Source organism: Rhinolophus sinicus, linkage group LG15 (assembly GCF_036562045.2).
Source record: "Rhinolophus sinicus isolate RSC01 linkage group LG15, ASM3656204v1, whole genome shotgun sequence".
Lineage (NCBI taxonomy): Eukaryota > Metazoa > Chordata > Mammalia > Chiroptera > Rhinolophidae > Rhinolophus > Rhinolophus sinicus.
The window spans coordinates 3989847-4011562 of NC_133764.1; the positions used below are offsets into that span (position 1 = coordinate 3989847).

Below are 21716 nucleotides of genomic sequence, written 5' to 3' on the forward strand. Positions count from 1 at the left end.
TTTGGATTTACGTGGTTGTGGTAAATTGTTTTGTTGTTCTTGTTTAAAGATCACCTCTACCATTGAATCAGTGCCATGAATTCTCGGCCTGGTGGTCATTCCAGGGAGCTTTGCACCTGATATCAATGAATATTAATCAAGCATTTTCTATATGTTGGTCACGTTCTAACGTTACATTCATTAATGCAGGGTTTCTCAACATCGGCACTATTGATATTTGGGGCTGGAAAATTCATGGTGTGGGGGGCTGTACTTTGCACTGTAGGATGTTTAGCAGCGTCCTTGGATTCTGCACACTAGGTACTGTAGCACCTCTGTCCCTGCTTGTGACAACCAAAAATGTCTCCAGACATTGTCAAACGTCCTCTGGGGGTGGAAATCACCCTGGGTTCACTATCACTATAGTCGTGTATTTAATTCTTCACAAAAATCCTACGTTGTAACTATGATTATCATTTCCATTTTATCAATGAGAAAATGTAGCTTACACAGAAATTAATGAACTTTCCCAAAGTGACACCTAATACGTAGGTGCTGCAACTGGGATTCAAGCCCAGCTTCTGAGCTTAACTGTGAAACTTTGCCACCTTCTAACTACTTGTTGATCTAAAGGAACTCGAAACAGTATGATCCTTTGTGCCCTCAGAAAATCTCAAAAACAATGTTTTTGGCCTGATTTCTGCAGATACTGGGATCTGAAAAGCGGGGCGTGCATACGCATCTTCAATGGCCATCAGGGGACAATCACTTGCATGGATTTGTGTAAGAACAGGCTCGTGTCTGGAGCAAGAGATTGCCAGGTGAAAGGTGAGAAAGAAATGCCCTGGACTTTCTACGAGTTTCCCCAAATCGATCGGATGCCAAAATACACGTTTTTCTCATTTTTATACCATGTTTCCCCGAAAATAAGACCTACCCTGAAAATAAGCCCCAGTGAAGATCGTCAGCCAGATGGACGCATTTAGTACATTATGACGATGTTCCAGAAGAAGATGACATAAGTGTATTTGAATAAATGTAGATTATTGTACATGAAAAAATAAGACATCCCCTGAAAATATGCTCTAATGCATCTTTTGGAGCAAAAATTAACATGAGACCCGGTCTTATTTTCAGGGAAATACGGTAGGCAGTCATTTACTCTTTTATTCATCCATCCACTCATCCACATATCTATTGATCCATTCTTCGACAACTATTTGTTGAATACTTACACCATATAGACACTGTGCTAGGAGTTAAGGGAAAAAAATGAATATGATATGGTCCTTTTGATAAGGTTTTTTATTTTGTCAAGAGGCTCATAGTCTCCTAATGTAGATAAACATCTAAATACATAATGGGGGATATAATAAATATGTGAATAATAATAGCTGCCATTTATTGAGTACTAACTTTGTGACTGTGACAGGTGCTTTATGTATATTGTCTTATTTAACCCTCACAAGAACCCTGTGAAATGGATGTAGATGAGGAATCTGAAACTCAGAGAGAAAAACAACTTGCCTCCAAATCAAGCTGCTAAGTGGTAGAGTGGGGATTTGAACTCAGAGCTGTTTGACTCTAAATTGGGCTCCTAACCAACATGCAGAGTTGTAAGGGACCCCAGAAGTAAAAGGGAGAGCAACACCAATGGGGTGCTATTTGAGTGTGGTCTTGACGATGAGGAGCTCTACAGGTGGAGGGCGAGTGGAGGACATTCCAAGGAGAAGGAACGGCAGAGGTAAATTCACAGAAGCTTGAAGAAAATGGGGAATTCAGGGAATTGCCCCTTGCTTGGTATGACTGGACAGCAGCACGTGGTGTTGGAGATAAGGAAGTTTGTGGCCAGATTATCAAGGGCCTTCTGCACCATTGTGGGAAATTAACTTTATCCTGTAGGACGTGGGAAGCTATAAATGCATTGTAAGCTGAGTGTTGACATGATCATATGTGTTTGAGAAAGGTAACTCTAGGGATAGTGTAGAAGGATTTTGAGGGGGGTGACTAAGTGGAGACAGGGGACAAGTTAAGACACTACTCAGTCTAGAGAATTGTAGTGTTTTCATACTATCGGAGAACAGGCAGGTGTGAAAAAACTGAGATGGATGTGAGTTTACATCAGATGGCACAGACTCACAGAAGGGAGACTTCTAGAGGGAGAATTGACAGGACTTCACCACCAATTGGATATCAAAAGTGAGAAAGACAGAGGGCAAGTGATGAGGCCAGACTTTTAACCTCAGGCCACTCGGTATATGGATGTGCCACTAATGGAATATAGGAGCTACAGGGGAACAGCAGGGTAGAGGGAGGAATGGAAGAGGAGGTGTGGCTTCAATTTGGGACATGTTGAGTGTGGTAGGCAGAATAATGGCCAAAAAAAGATATTCACGTCTTGATCCCTAGAACCTGCGACTATACTACGTTGCATGGCAAAAGGGACTTTGCAGATGTGATTAAATTAAGGACCTTAAAATGGGGACATTATCCTGGGTTATCAATGTGAGCTCATGGGTAATCACATGGATTCCTAAAAACAGAAACTTTCTTGTCTGTGGTCAAAGGGAGACGTGATTGCGGAAGAATGGTCAGAGAGACGCAAAGTTGCTGGCTTGAAGATGGAGGAAGGGGGACATGAGCCAAGGAGTGTGGGTGATCCCTAGAAGGTGGAAAAGGCAAGGAAATGGACCCCCGCCCCCAGAGTATCCATAAAGGAACACAGTCTTGCTAACACCTTGATTTTAGCCTTGTGACGTTATGTTGGACTTCCATAAGATAATACATTTGTGTTGTTTCCAGCCACTAAGCTTGTGGAAATTTGTCACAGAAGTAATAGAAAGCTAATACATTGAAGTACGGGATTCTCAAAGATATCCAGGTGAGGATTGAAAGAGGAAGATACAGGCAGTGGCTATACCGGTCTGGAGCTCCAAGTATGTCGATTTGGTGGTTATCAATTATAATGAAAGGTGGAAGCCCCAGGTATGGATGAAATTTCCCTTGCAAATCTGGAGGAAAGAGTGAAAAGAGAAGAGAAGTAAGGGACCCAGGAAGCCAGAGCTTGTTAGGGGTAGGTGGAGGAAAAAGGTGTAGAAAATGGAGAAGAGAGTGGTGTTACATACGGAAACACTCAGACCTGCTTAAAATACTCCCTACCTCTTTACCCTCCTCAACCTGAACGAAAGTCTCGGTGCCATGATTGCTTTGAGGAGTAGAGCAGAAAGGATGAAAGGATGAGGGTCTGAAGATAGAAGAGCAGACAAGGCCTCCAACCTTGAGAGTCCTCTGGGGCCACAGGCAGGGCTGGAACTAGGGCAAGGGGAGTCAAAAGTGATGCATGAAATACATGATGAAAAATATATCAAAAGACCGCTCTTATCCTAATCCTGGCCCTGGCCACCAGCCTGCCTGCTTCCCCTGGGCTCTTCCCACCTACCTGGGTTACCAAAATAGAGGGAAAAAGAGACAATTGGAGACCTGAAAGGTAACTCCCCACTTTAAATTCTTTAAACCAGTGTAACTTGCCAATGAATCTTTTAATTCATCTTTCAATTTTCACATTGCTAATTTGATGAGAGGGCCAGTATATATGTACAGATGTGTGTGGGGGGGAGCATACTTAGATAGGGTTAATCTAGCGTGCATGGTTAACAGAATGGCCTCTGGATCCTGAGTCCCTGGGTTAAATTCCAACTGAATCTTTTTACCACCTGTGCAATCTTGAGCAGGTTACTGACCTTTCTATGCCTCAGTTTCCGCATCTGTATACTGTGGAATATTAATAGCACTTGTCTTGTGAAGATGAATTAATACATGTCAAGCACTTTGAATATTGCCTGGCTTATTGTTAGTGCGATATAAGTATGAGCTGCAGCTATTCTGTTTTAGGTTATATGTTCTGTTGCCTGGGAGGTAATTTGGGGGCTGAAGAAGCTGACTTTAATGTTCTCATCCTTGAATTTGTGGTGCCCATTTTCAGTTTTCGCCTTTGAGCTCCATTCTCCCAACTACCCATTTACTCTATCCACCCAACTTACAGTACACCAGGCAGTTGCTCTAGAACCATCTATGTAGAAGCAGCCCTAAACCTGCTCCCAGCTGTGATAAGCTCTCAATTGGTAAAAATCCAAGTCAGATTCAGAAATATTTAAAAGTGCATATGAAGATAGACAGTTTTCTTTTGGGGATAGAAGGTGTAAGTCAGGAGAATAGCATCTGGGAAGAACAACGCCGTGAAACATGCCGTGATTTTCCTGAAATCTACTCCATAGCAAACATGTTTCATGCTTGAAGAGGAGTGTTTTTGGAGATGAGCTGTGCAGCACTTGGACCCCCAGGCTAAGTTCTGGGGTCAGAGCCAAGGTCTAGGCATTGCTGACTCTCCCAAAGGCCATGGTCAGGGAGCTCTGTGCGGCAGGTACCTGGAGCTGTTGGTGAGCCTGCAGGGCTGCTGGGCCAGGCGAAGGCCTACTGGGGTCTGACATGATGAGCTCTGCTAGTTGTAGCTTCTGTGACAAGGTGTGGAACCCCACTGTAACCTGACTTCATCCCCCTCCTCCTCCTCATCCCAACCTCTCTCTCTACCTCTGCCTTCCAGCATGGGATGTAGAGACAGGGAAGTGCCTGAAGACCTTTAAACACAAAGACCCCATCTTGGCCACCAGGATCAATGACACCTACATTGTGAGCAGCTGTGAGCGAGGGATAGTCAAAGTGTGGCACATTGTCATGGCTCAGCTTGTAAAGGTAAGGGAGGTGGGCAGTGGAGGGAATGGGGCACTGGTGGTGATGGATTGGAGGAGACTGATGATTTCCCCCCATGTAGTCCCCCAGACCACCCCAGAGCAGAAGGGGAAGCCCCCCTGCTCCCCCATAAGGTGGTCATTCTGAGTTGGTGGAGGGTCAGGGCCCATGTGACTCATGTTGTCATGGAGGTGGTAGTGGAAGACTGTACTCTGATGCGGCATGATATATATGGGCTCAGGATGTTTCAACATTGTAGAGATAAAGCACCTTTTTCTTTTCTAGAATATTCTACTCCAATTCTGGCATGGGGTAAGGGGCTGAACAAAGTCACAATGGTTTTTCTCCTTACTCTCTGATGAGAACATGGACTGTCTTGAAAGTGATCAAATGTTCCCACACACAAAATGTTCTTGTTCGATTTGAAACCACTTGGCCCTAGTGGGTAATGGTGAGATAGCATTTATGCCAGGAGCACAAGATCATAGTGAGAAGCTGTTGGCCTTGCTGGTGGATTTTCTCCCTACCAATCCTGTCACTTAATCTAACCAATTTTGTAGGCACGGGGATGCCCCAGGTGCCCACTGGATCCTGGTAAGGAGCTGGGAACGGTACACTTGACCCTTTACTTTCTGGCAGCAGAGAATGCTGAATTCTGCCCCTCTCTGGTACTCCAGGAAGATGGGGCTTGCCTCAGCCACAGAACCACCGGGAGCAAGTCCTCTCCCTGATCGCATTCTTCCTTCATTGGGAAGAGAGCTCTGGAGAGACGGAGGCCTGGACTCCACAGGCCTTCTTAGTGCAGTCACCTTAGTTAAGTACCAAGTGAGTAGTAATCATGGATTGGTGGAGTGTGGCGCTGGAATTCATCTAAAGAAGCCTCCAGCTTTGGCCCTTGAAGGAGTCACAGTCTGAGATGAAGATGGGTTGAAATCAGAGGCATCTTTCCTTGCAGACTCTCAGTGGCCACGAGGGAGCTGTGAAGTGTCTGTGCTTTGACCGGTGGCATCTCCTCTCGGGAAGTACTGACGGCCTGGTCATGGCCTGGAGCATGGTGGGAAAGTATGAGCGATGCCTCATGGCCTTCAAGCATCCAAAGTACGTGGCAGGAAAGCCTTATCTGATGAATGGAGTGCTCTCTTCTTTATGCGTCCCAGCCTAGACTTCGATTTGGGGCAGATCATTTCCTTCTGCTGTCTACTGACCTTTTGTTCCCATTGCTCCTCACCCTTTTCTGTTTCCCTCCTCTACCTGTTACCCATTTCACCCCACCACCCTCTGTTTGGCTAGTCCCTCTCCCACCCTCACTTGTTTTTATTAAGAAATAACAATAATAGATGTGAATTTTGAGAAGTGTTTGAAATGTTATACTTATGATACATGTGATATATCTGTTACCTACCAAACCTATGAATGTTCGCGGAACTATCCCAACTAATGCCAAATCCACTAAAATTAAAATTCTTGGAATTGGTCTTTACCACAGGGAATCCTGTGTTCACAGAAGCTTAAAATGATCCAAGAGACAAAGGTTTAAAAATAACTAAGGGGTTAAAGAAGGTGCTTACTTAAAGCCTGTGGGCTAGATTCTATTCCAGGATAGCAAATGGATTTCATTTTACAATTCCAATCCCAATTTAGTGGTGGTGGCTGCTTGGAGCCATTTGAGAAGCAGTCTGAGGTCACCTCTGGGTTATTTGGAAAGGGTATTTTGGTCAGTTAATGGTTTTACTATGGCCACAGGTTTTACAGGCTGCTCTCTGCCACTCTGTACTACATGAATAATTCTTCTTACTCTGAGTGCAGTACAAACAGTTCCAGGGAGGGAAATTGATTAAAAGAGTTAATGGATCTTCCAGGGGATCTATCAGGGGATAGTTATTTAGTAAAATATGGCCCTAGATTTCCTTATACCCTCATAAGAACCTCTTGAACAGGCACACTGGCTTTGTGGGAGGTGAAAGGGGCACTCCCACAAAGCCAGTGTGCCTGTTCAAGAGGTTCTTATGAGGGTATAAGGAAATATATTATATATTTTATATATAATATATAATATGTAATATATATATAATAATTATAAAATACATATACATATATATAATCTCCAAATCGGGGTACCAAAAAATGTATACACATGACTTGTACTCATCTTTTGTTATTGGTATATATTGAGTATTACAATTTTAGTACAGTTTTTTTCCTTTCTTAGATGTGTATACACATTTTTGGCATCCTCTGTATATGGTCTGTCTGTGGCATATGACTGCATTATGGATGAGTGGGTGCTGGGTAGGGCCTGTGTTCAGTGATTTATCCAACCCTTAAGCGACTATCAGTAAGTCCCATCGCATGTCATATGTATTATCCAAACTTTTATTCAAATTTCCTTTCTGCCCTCTTTTCTCCTCTCATTCTTGGATTCCTATTATGCATATGTTGATGTTTGATGATGTCACACAGGTTTCTGAAGTTCTATCCATTTTTCTTTATTCTTTTTCCTTTCTGTTCTTTAGACTGGATAATCTCAATTGATCTCTCTTCAAGTACTTTGTTCATCTGCCTCCTTGAATTTGCTGTTAAGCCCCTCTGGTAAATTTTCATTGTTCAACTCCAGAATTTCAATTTGGATCCTTTTATAATTTCTAACTTTATTGATATTCTCTATTTGGTAATACTTTCCATTAGCGATTTGTACATATCAAAATAGATGATTTCAAGTCTTTATCTAGAAAGCTCAACCACTGGGCTTCCTTGGGGACAGTCTCTATTGATTACTTTTTCCCTGCATATGGGCCATACTCTCTAGTATCTTTTTATGCTTTATAATGTTTTGTTGAAAACTGGAATTTGAATATTTCATTTTTTATTATTAAATTTATTGGGGTAACGTTGGTTTAATAACATTATATAAAAATCATATACACAAATTTATAATACAACATATATTATGTGCTCACCACCCGAAGGTGATGGTCTCCTTCCATCACCTTGTATTTGATCCCCTTTACCCTCTTCATCCTCCCCCTCCCCCTTTCCCCTCTGGTAACCACCATTCTCTTGTCTGTATCTATGAGGTTTTTTTTTGTTTGGTTGTTTGTTTATTCACTTGTTGCTTTTTCTTTTTAAGATTTTTATTATTGAGGAAGGGGAACAGGACTTTATTGGCGAACAGTGTGTACTTCCAGGACTTTTTCCAAGTCAAGTTGTTGTCCTTTCAATCTTAGTTGTGAAGGGTGCAGTTCAGCTCCAGGTTTTTGTTATATATTCCCACATATGAGTGAAATTATGTGGTTCTTGTCCTTTTCTGCCTGACTTATTTCACTTAGCACAATACTCTTAAGATCCAATCATTTGTTGTTGCAAATCACAATATTTCATCGTTTTAATGGGTGAGTAGTATTTCATTTCATATATATACCACATCTTCTTTATGCAATCATCTGTTGAAGGACAACTGGGTTGTTTCCATGCCTTGGCTATTGTAAATAATGCTGCAGTGAACATATGGGTACATATATCTTTATGAAATAGTGTTTTCAGATTTTGGGGGTAGATACCCAGAAGAGGGATTACTGGGTCATATGGTAGCTCCATTTCTAAATTTTTGAGAAATCTTCATACTGTTTTCCATAGTGGCTGCACCAATTTACATTCCTCCCAGCAGTGCACAAGGGATCCCTTTGCTCCACATCCTCTCCAATACTTGTTATTTCTTGTCTTATTGATAGTAGCCATTCTAATGAGTGTGAGGTGATATCTCATTGTGATTTTGATATGCATTTCCCTTACACCTAGTGATGTTGAGCATTTTTTCATGTACCTTTTGGCCATCTATATGTCTTCTGTGGAAAAGTGTCCAGTCAGGTTCTCTGCCCATTTTAAAAATTGGATTGTTTATTTTTTCTCGTTGAGTTATATGAGTTCTTTATAAATTTTTGATATTAGCCCCTTATTGGAGGTATCATTTACAAATATCTTCTTCCATTTGGTTGGTTGTCTGTCTTGTTGATGGTTTCTTCAGCTGTGCAGAAGCTTTTATTTTTGCCCTGACTGCCCTTGCCTTTGGGGTCAAGTTTTCAAAGTCCCCTCTGAGACCAAGGTTCATAAGTTTAGTGCGTATGTTTTCTTCTATGATTCTTATTGTTTCAGGTCTTATATTTAAGTCTGTAATCAATTTTGAGTTAATTTTTGTGTATGGTGCCAGATAGCAGGCTAGTTTCATTCTTTTGCATGTGGTTTTCCCAACACCATTTATTGAAAAGGCTTCCCTTTCTTCATTGTATGTTTTGGCTTCTTTGTTGAAAATTAGTTGCTCATATATGTATAGGTTTATCTCTGGCCTCTCAGTTCTTTTCCAGTGGTCTATGTGTCTGTTTTTCTGACAATACCATACTGTTTTGATTATTATAGCTCTGTAGTATACTTTGAAGTCAGGGATTGTGATACTTCTGGCTTTGTTCCTTTTTCCCCCCTAAGGATTGCTTTCACTATTTGGGGGTCTTTTGTGGTTCCACACAAATTTGAGGATTTTTTTGTTCTATTTCTGTGAGAAATGCTGGGATTTTGATAGAGCTTGCATTAAGTCTATATACTGCTTTAAGTAATGTGATCATTTTAACAATGTTAATTCTTCTAATTTACAAACATGGACTATCTTTCCATTTCTTTATGTCTTCTTCAGTTCTTTCAACAATGTCTCATAGTTTTCAGCATACATGTCCTTCACTTCTTTTGTTAAGTTTATTTCCAGGTGTTTTATTCTTTTTGCTGGGATGTAAATGGGATTGTTTTCTTCATTTCTCTTTCTGATATTTCATTGTTATTATATAGGAATGCAACAGATTCTTGTATATTGATTTTGTATCCTGAAACTTTCCTATGTTTACTTATTGTTTCTAAGAGTTTTTTTTTGTGTGGAGTCTTTATGTTTTTCTATATATAGAACCATGTCATTTGCAAAGAGTGGTAGTTTTACTTTTTTATTTCCAATTTGAAAGCCTTTGATTTCTTTTGCGTGCCTGATTGCTCTGGCTAGAACTTCCCATACTGTGTTGAATAACAGTGGTGAGAGTGGGCATCTTTGTCTTGTTCCTGATATTAGAAGAAAAGGTTTCAGCTTTTTATCACTAAGCATGATACTAGGTGTGGGTTTGTTATACATAGCCTTCATTATGTTGAGATATGTTCCTTCTATACCTACTTTGTTGAGAGTTTTTATTATAAATGGGTGTTGCATCTTATCAAATGCTTTTTTCCCCTCTATTGATTTGATGATATGATTTTTATCTTTTATTTTGTTAATGTGGTGTATCACCTTGATTGCTTTACAGATATTAAACCATCCTTGCATTCCCACTTGATTATGATGTATTGTTCTTTTAATGTATTGTTGTATTCAATTTGCCAGTGTTTTGTTTAGGACTTTTGCATGTATGTTCATCAGAGATATTGTCCTGTAATTTCCTTTTTTGTGTGTTTTCCTTGCCTGGTTTTGGTATCGGGGTAATGTTGGCCTTGTAAAACAAGTTAGGAAGTATTCCCTCTTCTTCCAATTTGAATATTTTAATATGACCACTCTGGAAATCAAATCTCTCTCATCCCCAGAGTTTGTTTTTGTTGTTGCTTATTGTAGTTTTTAGTGTTTGTTTGTTTGGTGTGTCTGCATTCTTTGTGTTGTTTGGCTACTGAAGTCCCTGTTTTATTACCTTGGTGGTACACTAGTGACTGGAAAATGATTTACTTGAATACCTGGGAATATCTCCCATTCTTTGTCAAGGGATTATGTATGCCTATCGAGGGAAGCCTTCAACACTCAGCCAGGCAGGTTACAACTCTGCCTTAGCTATTACTTCCTGTTTGTGCAGAACATCAAGGTTAGCCAAGAGTGAGAGCTTAGGGGTATTTCAGTTTTTCCCAAGCAGATGCACAGCCATGTATGTGGCCATACAGAGTTCCAGGAATATGTATGAGCTTTTAAAAGTCCTGTGGACATTTTATTCCCCAGACTTTTCTTCAAAGATTTTTGGTTAGTGTATTGTTTGCTTCAACAGATATCTATTGCCTTAGGCAGCAGTGATGAAAATATTTGCCTATAAATGTTTTCAACAAATCCTACCTAGGTAACAGCTTTAGCTCTTGGTGAGTTTCTAGTAAGGTGAAATAAATACAAGTTTTTCTGAGTCACTCTCCCAGGAAACCACCAGACAGGTCAAATAATTCATTGTGAATGAGGTCTGTTCTGTTTTCTCCAGTACCAGGAATTCAGGCTGTTATTTTCACGGCCAGCACTGGGCTGGGAGTTAAGAAAGGGACTAGGCTTCTTGGTGAGACTAAGCCATTTTTCTTGTCTAAGTGCTTCCTGGGTTGCTGCAAGCCTTTGATTATTTTCCAGAGTTCCTAAAAAGTTGACAGTTTTTTTTGCCATTTTTTTCATTGCTTTTATGGAAGGGCAGAATTTTGGAGTTCCTGTTTCTACCATTTTCAATGGCATCACTCTCTGCAGTGTCTTTTAATAAAGAAGGAACAAAGAAGAAGACAAATGACATTTTTAGGGCAGAGATAAAACCTGAAAGGAAACTAGTCTCTGCTAGGATCATAATAACCACTACTAAGTCAGGTACTGGGCTGTTTTTGAAATATCTTCATTAATTTAATCAGGACAGCAATTCCCTGAGGCAGAAATCACTATCCCTTTTTCATAGAAAAGAAAACTGAAGACTGAGAGGTTAAGTTACTTTCTCAAGGTTACATAGCCAATAAGTGGTAGAATCAGGTTTTTATCCCAGGTTCTGATCTCACAGCCTATGCTTTTTGCCACTGGGCTATAATGATATAGGCTGAACTACAAGATGTCAGAGGAATGAACCTAAAAAAAGTGCAGACCCAGCTCAGCAAGATCAAAAGAGATAAAGATAGAGGCAAACCCTTTCATCACAAGGCATGTTTCCTAGTGTTGGATTCCCCTATAGATGGACTATGATGCACTTAGGATACCAAGAAAATTGTTGTATTTACATCTTAGAAAAGAACTAGAACTTCGTTGGACTTTCTTATACTTAATGTATACTGTATTATACAGATCTATCTATCTGTCTGTCTATCAATCATCTATCAATCAATCAATCAATCAATCAATCATCTATCTATCTATCATCTACCACATGAAGAGGGATTCGAGCCCCATTGGCCTCTTCGCTGTTCTTTGAATATGCTAAGTATGCTCCCGCCTTTCAAGGACTTTGTTATTTCTTTTTTGCTAGTGGTTGGATCCTTGAAAAATCTTAATCTGGCCCTTGGATCTGACCAAAGCTAAGGCCAAATGGTATGGGATGGGGATGGGTGTCATTCTTTTAACACACTGTAGCAGTGATCATACTTTGAAACACAAGCCAACACTCACTTTTCCAACAAATATTTATTGAGGGCCTGCTATGGGCTAGGCCCTGTGCTGGGCATGCACAGATGAATAAGACCTGGGTTGTGCCCAACAGACTGTCAGTATGCCTAAAATTTGTGTATGTGTGTGTGTATGGGTGGGTAGACCGAGACAAGAGATGGTTTTATGGAGAAAGTAGCACATGAGCTAGTCCATGGATGAAATTAGATGGGTAGAGATGGCAGGGATTGGTGGACTTGCTTTGCGTATAAGATCAAATGAATTGGTGAGATCAAATTCAACTTTTCAGTATCATTAACAGGAATGGGATAATTACACTTCTCAGAATTGAATACTCCACATACCTGGAGTCCCACTTGGACCCGGCTGTTGTAGGGAGGTTTTTGTTAAAGGCATCTGTCTATCTCCTGGGTCCTTTCTATTTTCTTGCTGGTCATCACAAAAGGGAAACAACACATCTTGTACCTGGGAACAATTTTGTCCTGAAAGAATGAAAGCCACCAATTTAAGACCCAGAAGAAACTGTTCAAATGCCAGGTTTTTGCTTCATATAAAGATAGTCATTTTCCCTTTTGTTATGTTTTTTTTTTCTTTAATAATACTATTTGAAAAGGAATCAAAACGTTAAATAATTCTCAGCATGACTTTTGTAGAAGTCAGTAGCTAGGAATCAAACTGTAACAGAAAAGCATGATTATTTGGTAGAACCCCCGCCCACCCAACCCCCCAACTGTGGCATAAGCCTTTGTATTTTGCCACCTTGTGGCACTGTGACCACATTGCAGGAAAAGTACCTGCAGAATGGGAAGAGTGCAGCCATGTCTTGAGGGTTAGTGGTTTACATCCAGAATTATAAAATGATGGCAAACATCATTTCAGGGACAGTTATGACCACTGCCTCCCAACAATGCACGAAATACCCGGAACTACAGAAAACCTAGGCAGTTTACCAGAGATGGTTACCACCTGTTCCCCTGTTCCCTTCCAGGGAGGTGCTGCACGTGGCTCTTCTCTTCCTCCGAGTCATCAGTGCCTGTGCTGATGGCAAGATCCGCATTTACAATTTCCTAAATGGCAACTGTCTGAAGGTGATGAAAATCAATGGCAGAGGTGATCCTGTGCTGTCCTTCTTTATTCAGGGCAACAGGTGGGTGGTAGGTGTGAAGGTGGGAGCTGTGAGCACTTCTGTTTGGATGACTTTTTTTCTCTGGCATACCAGCCCTGGATTTGCTGGCAGTAGGAGAGAGTGGGTAAAACTGGGCTCCCTTCCAGTTTTGGCTGGAGGAGAGTAATAGTCTTATGAGGGACTAATCGGACTTTGCACCCAACTTAGCAATCAGGGTTCACATTACTCTTCATTTGTTCTGAATGCCCGGGCAAATCATGCAGTGAGTGCACATAGCTTTGCTGCAGGGACCCCAGTTCAGCAAACCTGCAAACCTGGCCCTGCTTGCTTCCTGAGCATGCATTCTGCTGTCTAAGAGCTCCACCAGCTGTTTCTAATGCTTCACTTCTGAGGCAGAGACCTCCAGGAGGGTGGGAGATGGCAGTATCAGGGGGTCCGGTGTCCAGTGGGGGCCGTACTGAGCAGGTGAGTTTCTAGAAACCAGAACCATGATTAAGCTAATTGTGTATTTTACTACGTTTGTTATATGCTACGTTCAGGGTGATATTATGTGGAAATATCCAAATATCTTTTAAATTCTACCACAGGTTCACTTGAGGCACCAGTTAATCTCCTGAACCATATTGCCTTCCCTTTAATAAAACTTTGCTAATACTATTTCCCATCTTAAAGAGGTTGGGCTGGTAATAAGTCTCATTAAATAAACACTTTTCAGTTGCAAGGTAATAGTGTTGTTAAAAAAAGAATCACCTCTGACTTTTTCTCATTCATGATATCTGAAGGGAGAAAATTTCCTTTGGATTGAGTACAAATAAGTCTAATTGCAGTGATTCCCTAAATTTTAACCAAGACAAGTCACTCTTTTAGAGATTTGCACGAACAGTTAAGGTCTTAAAATTGTAGCCCTTTGGAGCAGAAATGAACCTCCACATAGTCTTTCTGTCTTTTGTTTATGGTTATAGGAGACCTAGGCAGAGCGGGGAAAGCAGCTTACTCTGTGAATACTGTGAACAACAGAAACCAATGGGTGTGTGGGGACAGTTCTCGGGGGGCCCATGTTTGAAACTCCTTTCCTACCAGGGCATAAAAGTGGAAATTAAGGAAGATGGAAATCATCCTGCTTTATAAAGTACAAATGTTCTGTCGAAATGTAGAGCACGCACAGAGACCTTGGAGTGATGGAGTGAAGGAGAGTGGACTGGAGGGTCAGTGAGGGAGGGAAGCCCTCCCCATCAAAGAGTTTTCCACATCCCTATCACAGCAATAGAAACATGACGTTTGGATGCTGTGCTTTAAAAAAGTGAATTTCAAGACCTCTGTGTGCCGAGTACCTAAGCCTTCTGCTTTGGGCATCCTTAGGTACTTGGCACTCACTCCAAGAACAGCAGTTCATTTAAAAATATTTCAACTCGAGAAACAATGTAATCAGAACATATGTGCCCTGTTCACATGTAGTTTTTAAGAAAAACAGCCACAGAGTTGATAAGCCCAGCTGCATGTCATGCTGTCGTCACTCTAGACCCTCCAAGAACCCACACCACACCTACAGGAATCTCCTGGGGAAATTCCCTTGACCTCAGGCTTGGACAGGACGGTAGTTGCAGTGCATGTTTGGAGGCTCAGCAGTGGCAGCCTCCGTGCTCCTTTACTGGGCAATCTTATCGTTTTGGTTCCAGGATGTTGATCAACACGGAGAGCAATATTCTCATGTTCCAGTTTGAGAATATAAACTGGCAGTACTCCCTGGAACGGCCCAAGCCAAAGAAGAATAAGGATAAAGAGGAGGACAGGGAAGAAAACAACCTCACAGAAGTCCTCTCCAAGTCTAGCACTCAGGTTTACAGCCTGGGGGACTCCATATCCAGTAAACAAATGGTGGCCCCAAAGTCCCTGTTAACTAAACTTCACAGGTCCCGTGTTCTCCTGAAGTCAGCCAGGTTACTGACAGGTAAGAGAGCTGACTTCTGTGTGGGATATTTTCGTCAATGGTTTCATGATGATATAAATCCCTACCTTTAAGGGAGGTATGAGCCATTCTCTTTGATTAGCCAATTTGTTAGACAGCTCAAGGGAACCTCCTGATTTTCAAGGCCTAAGTTTTCAGACTTATTAGAATCTTTGTATAGCAGCTAACATTATCCCTTAATAATTGTCACTAAAACAAAAAAGAAGTAACTAACACCCTCCGGCCATGCCCCTGAATCAAACATATAATACATAATTATTTTCTTAGGACAGAGAGGAGATATTATTATACTGCAGAAAAATGTTCTATGCAGGATGTATTATCTTTAGACCCCCAATTGATAACATGCATACCTGGAAAATATTAGTTATAAAGATACGTCTGTGTGTGTATGTGTGTATGTATGTATGTAGGTGTGTGGGGGAGTGGCATGGCTCATGCCATTTTTAAGGCATACAAAGAATAAATTATGTGGAGGCTAGCGTAGCCAGACTCCTCTCTTTTACCTGCCCTATGTTTGGCATGTGAAATTGGACCCACAGATCAATAGATCGCCTCCCAGCATATTACACTATGAATGGTCAGCTAAGAGGACCACGAGTTTTAGATAATGCTTAGAGCTTAACAATCAGTAGGAAAAGTGGGTAGGAGGAGAGTAAGGAGGGGATCTAATCTTCTAGGTGGCTACCTGGTTTCATACAGTAAACAATAAGGTGATGGTTTGGGTGAAAACCAGTCAAATGATCAGCAATGCCCTCATTATTCAGACCTAACTGAATTATATAATTACTATGGTTTCCTCCTCGATCTTAATTTAGCAGTGTCAACAGAGGCACCGCAAAGTGAAGGAAAGTCAAGACCACCCGGAAGAGATGGCAAGAAGAGAGCGAGTCCTGTTTCTAAAGAGGCAAATGGTATGGAAGATGGGCAGAAGAGTTTGGAGGCAAAATCCCTCGTAGGAGATAAGATGGTGATACTTTATTCTGAATCAGTCTCAAGATCCAACATGTGTCTCTTCTCCTCTCTCTCTCTCTCTCTCTCTCTCTCTCTCTCTTTGTTCAGTCTAGTTTTTCAGCAGGTCAATAACTTTATCTTTTGAGAATTCAGAAGGGATAAAATACCTGGCTTTTCCTAAGAGTGATTGGTTTTCCTTAATTGTCTCCTTACTTACTTGAGGCTACAGAATGAGAACCTTTGTAAGAACTAAGTTTCCAATTTGGGGCTCACAGCCTACCTCCCTTCCCTGCTATTTAGCCTCCTCACTTCTTGGACTGTTCTGTCATCAATTTGAGTAATGGACACAACAGAAGAGAGAAGAGGCAGTTATGATTGATTTCAGAGGGCATTTTAGGGGATTTCATGAGGGAGGAGATAGATTTGGGGGTGGGTGCTATGTATGTGAGATAAGGAGATAAGGGAGAACGATGGGGAAGAGGCTTTTAAGAAGAGTTACTGGACATCACAAATGGTATGTCCTTTGTTGTTTTTGAGAGACTTTGGTAAAGATTTAAAAGGTCTTTCAAATAGTTTTGGCTAATATAATAGTGTTTCTTTGAATCAAACTCCCTGCAGAGACTAGCCTCAAGGTGAGGGTAAATTTTTAGTGGGCATCCTTGTATGTACCTACCAGTATATCTGTGTACCTGTGTAGGTATACGTGTAGGGTAAAGTCCTATGGGTGGCGTTGTGGAGCCAAAGGATAACTGCATTTAAAAAATAGAAAGATATTGCCATGGTCGTCTTGTAAAAATTATGTATCAATTTATCATCCCACCAAGAATGCATGAGAGCTCCCACTGCACTCATGCCAACACTGGGTGTTATCCATCGTTTTTCACTTGCTTGTATGATACGTAGAAATGATATTTGCATTACTTTAAGGATGATAACTAACAAACTAAATGTCTATCAGTGGGCAGTGACTAAGTAGATAAGGAAAAATCCATACTATGCAATGTTATACAACAGCTAAAAGTTGTATTATGAGGATCGACATATATTGACTTGGAAAGAGGTCCAGAATATATTATGATACAAAAAAAAGACAAGTTAATGAACAATGAGCCATCACAATTCTTTTTTATAAAAGGAAAAACACTGTGTTTTGTCACACATGTACACACACACGTGGAGAATGGTTTATTCAGGGATTGAGAGTGGGGAAGATTTTGACATCTTCATTTCATTTAGTTTTATATGTTTTAATAAAATATTATTTAATTAACAAAGTAAAAGTTGGAGAGAAATTTGAAGTTTCATTCCAGCCTAGTATGTCCATACACAAACATCTTGGGATAAAACTATGTGGTCAGAGAAAATTGTATGCTTAACACATGGTTGCATTTTATAGACTGGTATAGTTTGGGGTACAGATGTTGACTTGCTAGGTCAGACTAGACAAATAATTTCTACTTTTCATGACTCAGTTATTCCTTTTGTAAAATGAGAATAATGCTTTCAGTGCATCTGTGAGGTATTGTAAAAACGGAAAGGCCCAAATGAAAGCGATGTTTACGTAACACATTTGCTCATCTATGAAGACATCCTTGTTAACTCGAGGTCTTAGGCACCTTGGAGGTCTTGACCATAATGTAATATGACAGAATGAATCTCCGGTGCTTGTCAGCAACTTTTGGACCCACTGCTGTTCAGAATATTTTGGGAACTTCTGTTCAGAACTACCTTTTGCTCATGCTACGATATTTTGCATTTCCCAGGGGTGACATATTTTCTTTTTGAAGAGAGTTTTGATTTTGGGAAATGTCCAAAGATCATCTCGAGTCAAATTTGATTAATAAGGTGGAGATCAAATTTTGAGATACAATTTTTGTTTAAAAATAGAGGTATGTTACTATAAATTTATAAGGCCTATTGTGTGTGAATCATAAATGAGGTATGTTTTCAAAAATGTGTGGAACACTGGGATTACATATGTTCCCTCCAACATATGCATATTTATAGGTTAATACACATTGCACACAAGTACTAGCATATTTGTTAAAAACTTGTGTTGAATATGTCATAATTTCTGGTATCACAGATGCTTTTTGCCCACATGATGGCATATCCATTGGGCAACAAAGACCTCAGTTTGCATAACAGATAGAGTGGATTTCATTTTCATGTGTAAGTACTTAATGTTTTTCATGCAACACTGATTTGTTGATTTCGTTCTTTCTTTTTTGAAAAACCAGATGATATGGCAAAAGTACAAAAACAAGGACAACTGGAAAATCTTGGAGACTTGACCAGTTACTACTCAAAGAAAAAGTCCTGGCAAATCCCTATGTCTCCAGACCGGTTTCTCCTTACCGTTAATGCTTTGCAGCAAGCCCATAATTCAGGGGAGTTTGCCTATCCCCATAGGCCCCAGACCCAAGTCACTGATGTCAGGGCACCTTCAATTTCACACCCAAGGAAGGTCCTGAGCTTCAGAGGAAAAGCAGCAGTCCAACGTGCAGTTGATCGGTTGAGAGTCAGCAACCCTCCCATAGATGTGAAAGAAATCAATATTCCCCTTGAAATCCAGAAACTGCAGCCTAACTTGAAGAACTCTTTGCAAAGTTCTCGGGTCCAGTCCACCATACCCCAGCCTATGATTATCCGCTCCAGGTTCTCTGGCAACTTCATGGGTAAAGACCCACCAACCAGTTCAATTGATGGGACAGTGCGTAACTTCAGCCCCTTAACCAGCATGCACGTCATTAAACCGAACCGCATGCTGGCTCCGCCAGTGAGCGTGACAACCCAGTCTGTCAAGAAAGAACAGCCTCGTTTCTTCAAAGCTCTCAATCCTTTTAGATTGAACACTGAGTTCATGTTGTTGACAGTGAAAGAGGAGAAAGAGTATGGCCAAGCCAAGATGAAAGAATATCAGTCCAGAATGTCCCTGGGAATGGTCAATCCAGAAAAAGCCCGCAAAGCTGCATGGATCAGGAAGATCAAAGGCCTATCTATAGATAATTTCATGAAACAAGGGAAAACAGCAGCCCCTGAACTTGGTCCAAACATATTTATCTGAACCAGCCTTGGGAAATTACAATGGCTTACAATAAACAGAAAACCAAGTGGATGTTGGTGTTTGGCCTTTTATTTTTATTTATTTATTTTTACTGTTCCCTGGCAATTAATGTAGGGATTCTTAATTATCTTCCTATAAGCCAAAGAACTGATATTATCAAAGTAAGAAAACAGAGGGAGGCTGGGAGAGATTGGCATTTGTATCTCCACTGAAAACCATTCAATGAGACTTATGGAAGCCCAACTTCATTGATGGGTGGTGGGAGATGGAGAAGTGATTATTGGAAATTAAATACCACTCATCACTACCAATTTAGTGATATTATTTTTACAGCAAATGAACTGATGGCTTTGTATCAGAATAATGCATTGGTATTTTTGCTTGGAAGCCTGATGAAGCTCAGTGAGTTCAGTTAAGAAACTAAAAGGAGAAGCCCTCAATGGGGTTGACCTATTGCATTTGAGAACACTATGAGTTCATTTCCTTATCAGGACTAATTCCTGTGGAAGAGAATTAAACATTTTTACCCTTTCTATGAAAGGGACCACTTATACTGAGTGTGGTGAGGTTTCTGCTTAAACCTTCTGTAGACGGTGTTAGGGTCCAGGCAGGTCATTTAGAAGAGTGCAGCTTACCATGAGGGATATGGCCCATTGGAGAGCTCAAGGCCTGTGCAAAGGGGAAAGTGGCTCAGCATGGCCTTGGCTGCTGTGAGAGAATAGGAAATATATATTGGCCTCTGCCCCTGGTTCCTGGCACAGAGCTCCTGAAACCCTTGTCAATTACTGAGTGATAACAGCACTAGGAGCATCCCTTGTTCTAATGAGGTGACTCTGGGTGGCTCCTGGGTGGGGGCTGGTCACTAGAAGGACCACCCCATGATTAGAAGCTTGGAATTTTCAGCTCAACTCCCCACTTCGTTAGAGAGGAAAGTGGCTGGAAATGGAGTTAATGATTGATCATGCCTATATGAGGAAGCTCCATAAAAATCCCCATAAAAGGGGGTTCCAAGAGCTTCCAGGTTGGTGAACACATCCACATACTGTGAGGGTGATACACCCCAACTCTGGGGACAGAAACTCCTGTGCTCAGGACCCTCCCAGTCCTTGCCCAATGTATCTCTTTATCTGCCTGTTTATTTGTATCCTTTATCATAGCCTTCAATAAACTGGTAAATGTGTTTCCCTCAGTTCTGTAAGCTGCTCTAGCAAATTAATTAAACCCGAGGAGGGGGTAGCTGGGATCTCCAATCTATAGCCAGTTGATCAAAAGCACAGGTGATAACCTGATCTTGTGACTCGCACCTGAGTGTGTGTGTGTGTGTGTGTGCGCGCGCGTGCGCGTGTGTCTTGTAGAACTGAGCCCTTAACCTGTGTGATCTGATGCTATCTCCAGGTGGACAGTGTCAGAATTAAATTGTAGGGCACTCAGCTGGTGTTGCTGTCGCAGAGAATTGCTTGGTATGGAGAAAAACCTCCACACATTTGGTGACCAGAAGTGAAGTGTTTTATGTGAGTAGTAAAGACACATAAGAAAGAAACACAGTAAGGAAAATCTGACTTTTTTTTCCTATGCAGGAAGTAAACTAAATTGAGAGTTTCCTATATAGATGGTAGTGAATTCAAATAGAATGCAAAACAAAACCAACAAAAACCAAACCCCACAACCCACACACTGGATGGGCTACCAAAACATGTAGTCTAGATGCAAAGGCCACCTCTTCACAGCCTCAGCTTTTCACTTCCAAGTGCAGGAATATAATTGTTTGCCAAGCTTTCTCTTCTTTGAGATTTAAAAAAAAAAAATTAGATTAGGTTAAAAGTAGCACTGGCAAATAGCATGTGAAAATAGTGATTTAAATAGAATCCCCTCAATTAAGGAAATGTGCCAATACACATTATTCTGTGAGCCTTCCATAGCAGTTTGACTAGGCCGTGCAGATAGGATGCTGTTATAACCAGTTTCTAAGATGACCCTGAATTTCAGGTCTTTCATATGGGCAAGATCACACCATTGGCGTAGTAATAATAAGTAATAAATAGTAATAAGAATACCATCTCCTATTTACGAGGTACTTACCATGTATGATACTATCATCCCCATTTTACAACTGAGGAAAGACTGACACAAAGGTTAGTTAGATGACAGGTGAGTGGAGGAGCCAGGGCTCAAACCCAGAAGCTCAAACTCCAGGGCCCATGTTCTTCTCACCTTCTCTGTTCCTTACTGTTTCGTGGTGTCTGTTTTCCTCCCATAATTAAACCCTCTTTTGTTTACTCAAGTGCTGCTGGTTTGCTCTTAAAAACTTTTTACCCCTTTGCAGGAGCACATTAATTTTTTTCAATTGCTTCTAAAATTTAAGGTACAAATATAACACTATACAGGAAAACATATTGTAAGACAAACAAAATGCACCATAGAATAATAAAACCCCGCCCCCAACCCCGCCTTCAGGACATGGATGCTGGTGAGAATGACACCT

The 21716-nt window shown here is 40.9% G+C and overlaps 1 protein-coding gene across 1 annotated transcript in view; it reads left to right on the plus strand.

Annotated features, from left to right (window-relative positions):
• FBXW10B (F-box and WD repeat domain containing 10B) overlaps positions 1–20202 on the plus strand; it is a 39913-nt gene extending 19711 nt beyond the window's left edge. The window contains exons 8-14 of the mRNA XM_074320006.1: positions 686–807; positions 4580–4728; positions 5681–5823; positions 13110–13268; positions 14924–15195; positions 16032–16127; positions 18408–20202. Of these exons, the coding sequence (XP_074176107.1) occupies positions 686–807; positions 4580–4728; positions 5681–5823; positions 13110–13268; positions 14924–15195; positions 16032–16127; positions 18408–19234 (1768 nt within the window). The 3' untranslated portion in view covers positions 19235–20202. The remainder of the gene's footprint in view (positions 1–685; positions 808–4579; positions 4729–5680; positions 5824–13109; positions 13269–14923; positions 15196–16031; positions 16128–18407) is intronic.
• Positions 20203–21716: the final 1514 nt, after the last annotated feature.